This window comes from Pteropus vampyrus, unplaced genomic scaffold (assembly GCF_000151845.1).
Source record: "Pteropus vampyrus isolate Shadow unplaced genomic scaffold, Pvam_2.0 Scaffold11, whole genome shotgun sequence".
Taxonomy (NCBI): Eukaryota; Metazoa; Chordata; class Mammalia; order Chiroptera; family Pteropodidae; genus Pteropus; species Pteropus vampyrus.
The window spans coordinates 3,454,983-3,467,803 of NW_011888792.1; the positions used below are offsets into that span (position 1 = coordinate 3,454,983).

Consider the following 12,821-nt stretch of genomic DNA (forward strand, 5'->3'; position numbering starts at 1 on the left):
AATTTCTAGGAATATGCTTGCCGAAACTAGACAATACAATTTCCAAACAAAGAATTATGAGAGGTAACTTAGAATCCTTAATAATAAAACACATTATAAAGCTATGGTAATTTAAAAAGCATGCCACTACTAGTAAAAGGATAACAACCAATGAGACTGAATAGGAAACTGAAGAACATATAAGTATACATACGTAAGTATGTAGTTTCTAATAATGGTGGCATTTTATATCAGTAGGGAGAAAATAGATCAATGAATAAATGGTGAGGAAACATTGGTTATGTATTTGGAGAAAGAAATTTAAAAATGAAAATATAGGTGAGTAGTTACTTTCTCTGATTTGCAAAGACCTTAAAAGGAAACTGTTTTTAGATTTGACTACATTAAAAGGTAAATGCTCTGTAAGTAATATTGCCAAACCAGAGAAGTAGTTGCAGCATTTATGACCAAGTATTCATTGACTCAGTTAACAGACATGTTTCGAATACCTACTATGAGTATGGGGCTTAGGTTGAGGGTGTGGAAGTGAGACTAACATTTATAAATAAAATGTTTTAAGACGATAGCACCTGCTATGAAGATTATTAAACATTGTTTCTCAATATCTGCATTATTGGCATTTCTTTGTAGGCCTGTTTGAGGATTCTGGGATGGTTATATTGTAGTTAGAATGGTCAAGAAAGTGTCTCTAGAGAGGTATCATTGAACAGACTTGAATGAAGGAAAAAGCATGTGCAGTTCAGGGAGAAGAATTTTCTAGGAAGAATGTTCGAGCACCCTGAATTAATTTTCTGTTACCACTGTAACAAAGTACCAAAAACTTAGTGCTTTTCTTATTTTCTCAGCTTCTGGAGGCTCTCTGCATTTCTTGGCTTTTGTGTGCATCACTTCAATCTCTCTTTTTGTCATCACATTGGCTTCTGCTCAGTCTGATTTTCTGCTTCCCTTTTATAAGGACCCTGTGATTACATTGGGCCAACCTGAATAATCCATAATAGCCTCATCCCAAGATCTTTGATTTAATCACATCTGCAAAGTCCCTTTTGCCATATAAATTAATTTTCACAGATTCTGGGGATTAGGATGTGGACATCATTGGGCAGCCATTATTCAGCGTACCACAGTGTTTTCATTTTCAGTTGCTATTGTAGCAACCATAAATTAAGTGGCTTAATAAACATAAATTCACTATCTTACAGTTCTGTAGGTTTAAAGTTCCAACACAGGGGTCTCACCTAGGTAAAATCAGTGTGTCAACAGGGCTGTGTTCCCTTCTGGAAGCTCTACAGGAGAATCTATTGCCTTGCCTTTTCCCAGCTTCTAGAAATCATCTACATTTTTCAGTTTATGGTCTCCTTTTTCCATCTTCAAAGCCAGCAGTTTTGCATCTCTCTCTATAACCTTAACACATCTGCAAAGTTCCCTTTTTCATTTACAAGTTCCAGGAAATAGGGTGTAGACATCGTTGGAGGAGCATCATTTTGCTTCTTACATATGGGAATAATTGACTTATTCAAGTATATAAAGAAAGCAAGTGGCTGGAGATAGCAAAGGTAGGGAGGATGATAAGAGGTGAGATTGGAGAGGTAGTCATGGGCCAGATTATGAAAAGTCTTGTTGTTCATTGCAGAGTATTTAAAGAGAGAAAAGGATGTAATGAAGGAACAGATTAATGCTCTTTTAAAGAACTTGCTGAGATGATAATCTTTTTTACCTATGCTCTCTTAGTAGAACAACTACTAGCCACATGTGGCTATTGAGTACTAAGATGTGGCTTGTGTTACTGAGGAGCCGATTTTTTATTTTAGTTGCTGTAAATGGCCATGTGTGGCTAGTGACTACTGTATTGGATAGTGCAGAAACCAGGTACATTTTTGGAGAAGTTTTGCTGGGACAGGAGCAGAAAAACGGACAGTAGCTGGAATCTGGTATATGGGAATAAGGGAGTTTTTTGTTTTGCTTTTTTTTTTTTTTTTTACTTTTGTCATTGATTAGTGAACATCTATTAGAAATGATCATTTGGCAATAGTTTCACTAGAATGTTTTGCTTTTTTTTTTTTTTTTTTAGATTGGTAATCTTAAAGCATATTTGTATTCGTTCTGTGTTGTTGAGTAACAAACCAAGTTTAGCAGCTTGAAACCACACACATTTATCACTGAAACATGGTTTCCATGGGTCAAGAGCCCAGCGTGGCTTTTCTATGGATACTCCCCCCTCTGGTTACTATCTCATTACTGACTTTATTTTCTTCATTGAATCTATTCCAGTGTGAAATTATTATTTGATCGTGTGCATCATCTATTCTCTCCACTGAAATATAAGCTCCTAACGTATAGATATATTTTATTTCTTATTCACAGCAGTGCCTCCATATGCCTAGTACATAGTTCAGACTCAAAAAATCTAATGAATGAATGCATGCATTCTATGTCTCACCATGTAAAAATAAATAACATAATGCTATGTTTGGTGTTCACACCCACTATACTACCCAAGTATAACTGAAAGAATGGTGAATGTCCAGTGGAATACATAGGGATGAGCTAGTTTAGTAGTGAGGGAGTTGACCAATGAATTCTGTTTTGTCATTTGAAATTTGAAGTTCATATAGAACATACTAGTAACACCACTCCAAAAAGGAATTAAATATATATATAAGTTTGGAATTTAGGAGAGGCACCACCTAGACATATACATTTGGCAATTTTCAGCTTATCTGTAATAATGGAAGCTGTGATTGTGAATAACCCTATAACTCTATAGAGAAAAAGGAGAAGTGGGTCAAGAGACCGTTCCAAGAAAAATTACCGGTTAGCGTCTAAGTGGAAGATAGAGAAACATACTGTCATGTTATTGTTAGATAAGTATAGTGAGATCTAGAAGTGCGTCAAGAAATCCAAGGCAATATTTTTTTTTATCAGCACTTAATACCAAAAATAAAGTAATAGGCAAATAATAGGCAACCTCTGCTGTCAGCACCATTCTCTCAATCCAGTTTCTTAAAGAAAAGCCTTCCAGTTGAGTTTGAATTTATAGTATAAGTTTTCATTGTTAGTTATAACTCCTAATTAAAGTAAATCTAGATTTTACTGTATTTCCCATGAACCAAGACTCATCATCTCTATTGTTACACAGTAATGGAGTGAACATTTATAGTCGTTCAAAGTAAAAGTAACTTCTGAGATTCCTTAACCACAGACTTTTGGGTTTTTTTTCTTCTCAAGAGTTCTCTGGCTCCCACAAATGATTTTTGCAATTATGAAGACCGAAATAAGAATTCTAGGATTATACTAAATAATATATTAAAGCACATAGCCTGATCTTAAAATGCTAATAATTTGTAGCACTTTAATTAGAACTCAGCATATTTTTTACTTTTAGATTATTGCATTTTGATTGTAAGAAGCTACGGATCTAAAATATACAGAGCCTTGCTTGATTATATGATCATCTTAAGATGTTTAAGCTTTTTTTTTTTTTTTTTTTTTTTGAGTTGTAAGAAAGTTGGGCAAGAAAACAGTTGAAAAGTTAAGGTTAGTAGTCTCACAACATAGCTCTCTTATGGCTTCAGTTACAAGGGATCTCTGTCAGGTTTCTTTTCTCAGTTCTGGCGATAAATGGGACCAGTTGTCAACTTAGATATGTTACTGCTTTAGAAGTTTCATTTGTAATGTCTTTTATTTAAATCTAAAGTAAACATTTCAGCAGGTCACTAACCCAAAGAGTTCATGGTACAAAGATCTTAGTAAAAGTATAGTTGATTCAAAGTACTTAGAGTTGATGATTAACATAACTTGGCCAAAGTAATACACTTTTTTATTATATAAATTGACTGATTTCCTATATTACTAGGATTTTAAAACTATATATTACAACAACTGTGCATATGCAATTATGTACTTGTCTACAATTGACAAAATATCCTATATTATAAATTATAATGGACAGGCTTTACTTTTTAAGTGTGCACATTTGTAGATAACAACTAAGCTTTACTCTGATACAAATAAATTTAAAAACATAGTGGAAAAAAGATGAGTTCCATCTGACTATTGTTTGCCTAGTAATAACATCGAAATATCTTTATCCCTCTTTTTCCTTGAGCTTTATATCTTGGTTTCCAGGACAGTAACAAAAATTAATTCTGCGAAGTTATTTAGACTACTTTGATCATTTATCAAAACTCGAACCCTTTAGTTGACATGTTCTAAGTAGAATATCAGCTCACACCTCAATAATCCTCCTCTCTCTAGACACATTCAGAATGGTCAAAAGGAATTTCCCAGGAATTGGTTGGTACTGCCCACTTCAAAGACCTGAAAACTGAGTATATAACTTAATATATACTTTAAAAAAAAATCCATCTAGGTTTTATTAAACTTATGTATTATCACAGTATCAACCGCTGTTATGCAGTTTCTTAACTATGTTCTTTTTGTTTAAATTATACTATTCCATAAAATAAAACTTCCTTATACCGTTATGTTGCTTTAAATATTTATTAATTTGTATTCAGAGCATCACTCTCCCAATTCTTTTCTTTACCCCATTATAATTATATTCCCTAATTCTTAAGGACCATTCCAATAAAAAAAAAAAAAATCAAGTCTATATTGAGTACTTAACATATGTGTAGAGCAGAGCAAGATATTGTAGAGGCTATGGAATAAATATAAGATACAGCCTTTGTTCTTAAGGAGCTAGAAATTTAAAAGAAAAGATTGCATTTCTGAAACAACCAGAGAAAAATATAAGGAGGATGAAACTGAGTGAAAAATTATGTGAGAAAAAACTCTGTGATGAATAGAGAAGTCAGTGTAGGCTGAAATAGTTAGAGAACTTGATCTGGGCTTTGAAGTGATGGATAAGGGGGAGTGGCATTTAATCTAGGACTTAAAGAATTGACAGATATCCATAATAAACAAAGACCGAGCTAAAGAAAATGAATGTTTTTTGAAATTGAGAATTTTAATACAGATCAGATGAAAAATGCTATTTATTTGTTTGTTCTACTAGCTAAAATGATGACAGTTTAGAGCCAGCTAGGGCAACCTCTTGGAATTGACAACGTTTAAAAAGTTAATTGTTCTCAACTTTTTTACATAGAAAAATAAAGAAATAGCTTTAAAATCTTAGAAGATAATAGACTGAATGAGGTGTTTAGGATAGGTCTGTGTACACAGAATTCTCCATAAGATCTTGAGAACTGACTACAAAACAGAAACTTATTTTTACACATGCCTCTAAAGAAATATGCTTTCAAAATGTCTTTAATTTGTAGTTTCTGACTCTGGTATACCATTTGAAGTCCTGATTTTATATTGTAGATTATTTTGAAAATACAGAACTAATAAAGAACAGCCATGTTAATTGCCTTACATGTCAAATTAAAAACTAAAGTAAAAGATTTTAATATTGACACAACTATGTAATACAGCTTTTGTGTGAATTTGTTGGTTTTAAAGACAATACTTCCCTAAATTGCTACTTTTTGTTTGAGGGGTAGTATATAAGGATGGGCTGAATAAAGAGACCACAGAAATATTTTATGCTTCACAATTCACTAGGGCTGATATGAAGCCCACATCAAATTCCAGTGCAAATGAGCATGAGGACCCTTGCATCTGTAATGATGTGGACAGGCTAGAGCAGCAGCAAGGAAAGTGGAAGGATGCTTCCTTCTTTGGTTCTTTTTGCACCATGTACAAACCGAATTTTTCTAAAAAATAATTTGCCTAGTTCATATAAAATCATTTTCTTGGATTGAGTTTCTAGATACTTCTTGCTTATTTTTATTGTTTGGGATAAAGCAGATGTTCACATTTGTTAAAGGAAAAAGCTAGCGAATATAATTAGAAAATAGAAACCAAAAAAATAGTTGCCTACTCTTAAGAAGAAATGACATTTTAAGTTTATTCTATACTGAATAGCCAAGAAAAAAGATTTAGGCAATCTCTTATGGAATTTTAAATATATACATTTAAATGATATTTTAAAAGAAATTGCATTTTATTAGTGATTTTTGAATTGATCCCTTCTTCCTTTGTCGTCTAAGGTAGAAGGTTAGGGGCGTGGGCTTGTGTTTATCTCTGTATTTGTATTTTACCAATTGCTTTATTCAGGATCAAAGTGTGCCACAAATTCATAATTCATTTGGTATTGTTGAAACTCTCAAGTGATGATAAACTTTCTTTTCTAAAAATGTCCATGTTAGTCAAAACTGCCTGACAGTCGTGATGAGAGAATACAAAATCATTTTGTGCATTTACGATTTACTGGTAATGTAATCTGTTGTCTAATAAAATAAGCTTAATTTTTCTCTTTGTATGGGCTTGAAAAAATAATACTATACTGATAAGTTTTATTTTTATTTTGTGTGGGTGTTTGTTTATGTTAAGAGAAGCTTCAAAAAGTAAATTCTCAAATTTACTTTTAATTTATGTATTTCTTACATAGACAAAACTTTCTGTTTAAACTTATATGCTTGTTAAATGGACTCATTTCATTATATGAGAAAACCGCAAGTGCTTTAGACCACTCGATTCTAAGTTTAAGAGAAATAAATCCGATGTGACAAATTGCAATAATTTCAACAGAATAAAAATTCTTAGAATTTTTCCAAGTCTTATTTTGGTAAACATTGCTCAGATTATTTAATTTTGGTGACATATATGAGCCTAACATAACTGAGTGTACACATTGAAATAAAGGATGTTTTTCCTAATCTGGTTCCCCTTCTTTTGTAAAGTTTTGTAATTATTTCTAAAGAAAGAGCAAAAATTTTGTACTTAAACTGAGCAGAATGACTTAAATAAGGTTGTAGCAAACAGATGATTGTGTGCTAATATGGTGTTTATGTTTTTTTTTCTTTTCTGCTAGGAGGTGGGAGAGCGACTTACCACATAAAAATTATTCTTAGTTACATGTTAGTTTATATGATAAACTTTAGTAAGAAAGCAGGAAGTTGCCTAGTTTTTGTTCATTGTATTTAGATCTGGTAAATGTACTGTATTTGAATCCTAAACTTTTTTTCCCTCAGAAGAAATCATGTATAGTTAAACCTGGACTGCTCGATTTTGATAGTCTCCCAAAGCTAATCATCTTTTCCTTTCATCCTAGTTCAGACTTGGTTCCTTCAACCTGGAGAAAGTTGCAAGCCCAGCTGAGGTCATCAGAGAACTTATTTGTGACTGCCTGGACACCATCACAGAAAATCAAGCCAAAAATGAGCACCTGCAGAAAGAAAATGAAAGGCTTCTGAGAGATTGGAATGATGTTCAAAAACGGTGTGCGTATGATGCGCTTGTATTGTAACATTAAGCTCTCTTTGGATTGTTTTGATTTAAGTTAATTTGTAAATTTATAACATATCTAGATTAGTATATGTTTAAAACAAATCTGTTATACCTTTACTTAACATGATTAAACTAAATTATTGATCACTATTAATACATTATAGTAGTACATTAACACTTTTAGGTCATTGGTATTTGGTGGCACCGGCAAACTTATATATGATAAGGAATAATTGGGCAATGAGAGTCAGAACCGATTGATATTAATCAAATGTAGGAAATTAATATTTATAAAGATTAATGTAGCTCAAATTACAGAATTTATAGTGAATAAAAAGACATGAGCACATGAAACAATTTATTCCTTATTTGAAATCTTTATATGAATGGCAACTATTTGAAATGATGTGTTCTGGCTTCTAAAAGAGACTTATTTTTCCTGATTGATCAAAAATTCATACTACCAGCATTTTTAAAATATGAGGTAATTGTGACTACTGGAAAAGACATTTGAAAGCCTTTTATTTTCCTGATTTTACCTCTTCTTTTTTTTTTATCTTCTCAATTATAAGTTTTCTTAACTATGTTATAATCTAGGCTGTCCCAGGGGTTAGCTTGTATTACTCTATTATGGAAATGATGTTTGAAGAAAATAAAATGTATGTTGTGAACATTATATTTCTACAGACATATGTAATATAATATGTATATGTGCATATAAATCTTGCAACATCTGAATGATGTGAAATATATGATGATTATTACTGTTATTACATTCAGTGTATCCAGTAGATTTTTAAAACTTTTATTCAAACCAGTAGTAGCTCCAAAACATAAGAACATTTATTCTAGTTAGGGTCTTTTTAAGGCAATCGTCGAGATTGTTTTTTGTGGATATTAGTAAATATTTATGGGGGAGCACATGGGAAATAAGGGCTTTATCAATATGTTTGTGAAAATGAAGTTGACTAAAAGAAATTGTTTCTGTATATTCAATTATATTAATTAATGTAAGTCATACACAATTAAGTTCCTAACACCTGGTTATATTTGGCTGTAAGTTACTAAGAAAGTATTTTGTTCTCTTTTTAGCTCTGAATTAATTTTATCTCCAATTATAAAAAAAAAAATGAAACCAGATTAAAACTGTATAAATATTAGGAAACCATACAGGAAAATAAGTTATTTTTTCTCTTTAACTTTTAATTTATTCATGTTTGTATGAATCAATATCAAATATCTATGCCAGAAGCATGTTTTGGGGCCTATATCTGTAGTTTGGGTATGTTTTTCTATTTATATACAAAATAAATCAAAGGAGATGACTATGGTCGTGATAAGCCATTATACTTAAAACTCAAAATACCCTCAGGGTGATAGGAAATTTGATCCACAAATTGCCTACAAAAATGCAGATCGGATACTTGGTACTTGAACAAATTGCTTTAAAATGTCTGCCAGAGGTTGAAAGAGGTATTTTCTCATTAGTATTCAACACCACTGCTATAGAATGGAAAGCAGCAGGGAACAAAGATGAGAAAATGTGCCCTGTGCTGTAAAACAATATGTGTGAGGGGTACATATAATATGTGGCCCACAGATGCTTGATTGCTATTTCTGACCTATCTAGAAAGTGCTTTCATGTTTTTGTGGCAAAAGGTTTTCTATTTGATCAGAAGCACAGCCATGTATCTTATCACCTGCCTTAGTGTGCTCCAGCTTTTTTTTTTTTTTTTTTTGTAGACTGGATCAGACACCTTCCTCAGAGGTGATATGTGCTGATGGGTTGGCGCTTCAAACTGAGAGGAAAGAGAGTCCACTCTAGAGAATTCTAGGTGCTTGATTATATACTGGATGTTAGATTAGTAGCTTTATCTATTTCTCAAATTTGGTTTTCTTTCCTGTCAGAAGAGAAAAGGGGCTATTTTAAGGAGCTATAAATACATTTTGGCTGTGGCCAAACAATACTTTCTTTAGTGTTTCCTCTCAATAGCCTTTCAAGTGTATGAGAAAATGAGCAAAAGATTTACAGCTCCAGCTTCCATGAGGCAAGTAGTACTGATCAAGAGTCTTCAGAAAGATTAAAAATAGAGTATGAATGTATTGAGTTAGGTAACAGGACGTGGAAAGTAGAGCATCATTAATTGGGGTCATCATGTTAGGTCTGGCACAGTTCAGTTTTCTGGGCAGCCTCTGATTACTTTTTTATTAGTGTCCATCCACAGTCCAATCCTTTCTTTCCATCATTGTTCCAGACTGTGTATTGTGTATGCCAGAGGGAGTAAAGGGAGAAGAACATAAAATAGTGCAGAGAATTCCTTATAAGCTATGGTAGATAGGTCTAAAATATATTTAACACACAATAGGATAGTATATGAACAGAAAGCAGTCATATGAACATGTGCTTATACCATGGGAAATGTTTTTGACATGTTAAGAGGAGAAATATGAATTACCAAAAATCTGAGTAATATTCCATATTTTGCAAAACATATCTTTAGATAATGACTCTCTAGAAGGAAAAAAATGAAAAGTTTTTGTATATTTTGTTATTTAAATATGCATTATTGTAATCAGAGTCAACTCTAAAACTATTTCCATTTGGTATGACAGTGGAGAATAAACAGAGGTTGAGTAAGGAATGAGGAATTATAGTATGATTTAAAAATGAGATTTAATATGTAGACTTTTAACATATATTTGCTGTTATTTTTTTATTTACTGTTTAATAACTGTGGTCTTAGCTCCATTTCACAGAAATGACATTACTGGATTAATTTAATTTTGTATAGTTTAGATAGAGAAAACAGAAATATTGTATGTGAATCTGTAGGTTATTAGCTATATTTATTTCACTGGTTTTTCCTATTTAATTTTAAATAACAACTTTCACATGCCATGTAACTGAATAGGTCTTTTGTTTGCACTCAGACATCAAGTTAGAAACTCTCCAGCTTTATTCTGAGTGTTAGTTATTAAACCTATAATTTGAGGCAGTTTACAGCAGATTGAATTGGGTTGACACTCATCGAATCATTAGAATAGAAGAGACCTTGAAAGCCTTTCTGCTATATCTCTCTGCCTTTAAGCTAGGATCACATTATATCCAGATGAATTCAGTCCAATTTTTAAAGACCTCAGGAGATAGCTTCAACTCCCCTTGGTAGCCTATTACAGTGTTTAAGCACAGTCACAGTCAGAAAATTCTTCTTTCCATCTATTGGTAATATGAGTACTACATGGTATAGTTGAAGGCCATTTCCTCTTGTTCTGTCCTCAGAAAGGATGAGGAACAGCTGTTTACCATCTTCTTCAGCACTTAAGGCTTATTAAGTCTCTTTACCACTGCTTTCTTTTCCAGTTCATTTTAGCATTCTTTGTTCTCTGAACTCTATTAATATTTTCTTTTGCCATATAACCCTGACCTGGATATAAATTTGGCCAGAGCTGATTGTAAATATAAGGATTACTTCACTGTTTCTGAGTACCACATATACACATTTATTTATCTGTTGTTTTATTTTGGGTTATCATTTAATCTCTCTTTTTCTGTTTTTTGGATGTTATTTCTATATGAAAATGCCTTGTTTCTGCTCTTATTTTTGTTGTTTTTTGACTTGTTATTCTTAGGTTCTTTATTTTCTCAGGAATATTTTATTTTGAATATTCAGTATTTTTTCACATTCAGTTTTATTCTTTAAAATTTTTTTTTAATTACTATCTTTTGGTCCAAGCTTTTAGATACCTCAGTCCTCAGTTACTGATTAAACTTAACATATTGTTCTGTTGTCCTAGTCACTATTGAAAAGATGAAGCATCATTTAGGCCTTTCCTGTTTGAAGTTATTTATAATTTCATCGGGTTTGTGCTTTGCCTTGGAGATGATCCTTGGATTAGTTGTGGTCTGATCCAGTTGTATATGAGTTCTCCTTTAGTATCACTAAACTTAGCAGTAAATCCATGTTTCTCCTCCACTGAGTGGTCCCACCTTGTTCAATCTTAAAGTGGAAGGTTGGCAGGAGGCAAGTAATATAGAAGGCATAATAGCATCATGATGCCATAAGGGAGAACTGACATTAAATATAGGGTATAAGGAGCGGTAGGTACCTCTCAGTTACTGAATAGTTCATAAAAAGATAGTATTCTCTGAAATTGTTGATAAATTAATAATTAAGAGTAAGTTTATTTCCTGAAACTGTTCATAGCAATACTCTGTTCCAGCTAACCTCTGCTCTCCAGTTTTATTTAGGAAGTGTTAGCCAGTTTGATGATCAGAAGTTTGAGAGTAACAAAATCCTAAAGCTTTGCTAAAAGCAAGCAAGTTTAACTCACATGATGCCATTCATTCTGTTTGCTCTTCAACCACAGGAATGTTGTCGCCTTTGACAATGTGGCTGTGAAACTAGTTATTTAGATTAACAATATTCTTTAGACAGATTACATGATATTTCATTTTGATATTTATTTTCATTTTTAATTCATGTCTATAAGTGCACATTCTTTCAATCAAGAATTATTGAAGTGTTTTATATCAGCGGTCCCCAACCTTTTTGGCACCAGGGACTGGTTTGCTCACCTGCCAGCTGCTGACATCCTGCTGTGCGGCCCGGCTCCTAGCAGGTCATGCATCGACCGCTACCAGGGGTTGGAGACCCCTGTTTTATATGGAAATTTAAACATATATTTAAATCAGATAAATTATTAATTGGTTACTATTCCTAAAATTCCATATAATAAATTATACAGGATATTTAGTGTATATTTTTATAATTGATTTTTACTTTGCATAGGTTTAAAGTATTTTATTATAATATATTCATGTATTTTAATGGCACATATGTCCTATTCACCTTTTAAAATTTTTTGTTATTGTGTTCCATTAGAAAATAGTACAATAAAATGAGAAATAATATTTATGTTAACACAATGCATATGAAATACATATGCAGTGACATGTCCCTGCTCAAAATAAGCCATCAATATTGGCAACTCTTCAATTTGGCTCTTTTTTTACCCTACAGCTTTTAGTGTGCTTCTTTCTCAGAGAGCTACATCTGATGAAAGAAGTACTGTTATATTAATATTTACCACAATTTTTTTAGAAGATGAAAAGTAGTACTGTTACAATGGTGAATAGCTGCTAAAAGAGTGAAATATATACTTTTCAGAATCACTGATTCTCCATTTCCTTATAAGACGTCCATATTAACTTACTCACTTTATTCATTTATTTCATAGCTACTCAGCTTCTGTCAAATACAGAACACTATGCTAGACACTAAGGATTAAGCAGGCCATAAAATACACACACAGTCAAACCTTATGAGTTCACAGCCTTGGCAATGGTTGCGCTATGAGTGCTGTTATTGGTCCCATATATTGTCATGTTTTTTTTTTTCATCCGATAAGAAGCCCTAATTCTTTGCATCTCTAGGTAGGTATGTTATTGAAAACATAAGGGCATATATATTAAAGGTATCAAATTTAGACAATTTTATTTCTAAATATTTCCCTGAAAAACATAT

The 12,821-nt window shown here is 32.4% G+C and overlaps 1 protein-coding gene across 1 annotated transcript in view; it reads left to right on the plus strand.

Annotated features, from left to right (window-relative positions):
• Positions 1-12,821, plus strand: part of XRCC4 (X-ray repair cross complementing 4) — a 235,231-nt gene that overhangs the window by 98,935 nt on the left and 123,475 nt on the right. The window contains exon 4 of the mRNA XM_011378956.2: positions 7,121-7,306. Within this exon, the coding sequence (XP_011377258.1) occupies positions 7,121-7,306 (186 nt within the window). The remainder of the gene's footprint in view (positions 1-7,120; positions 7,307-12,821) is intronic.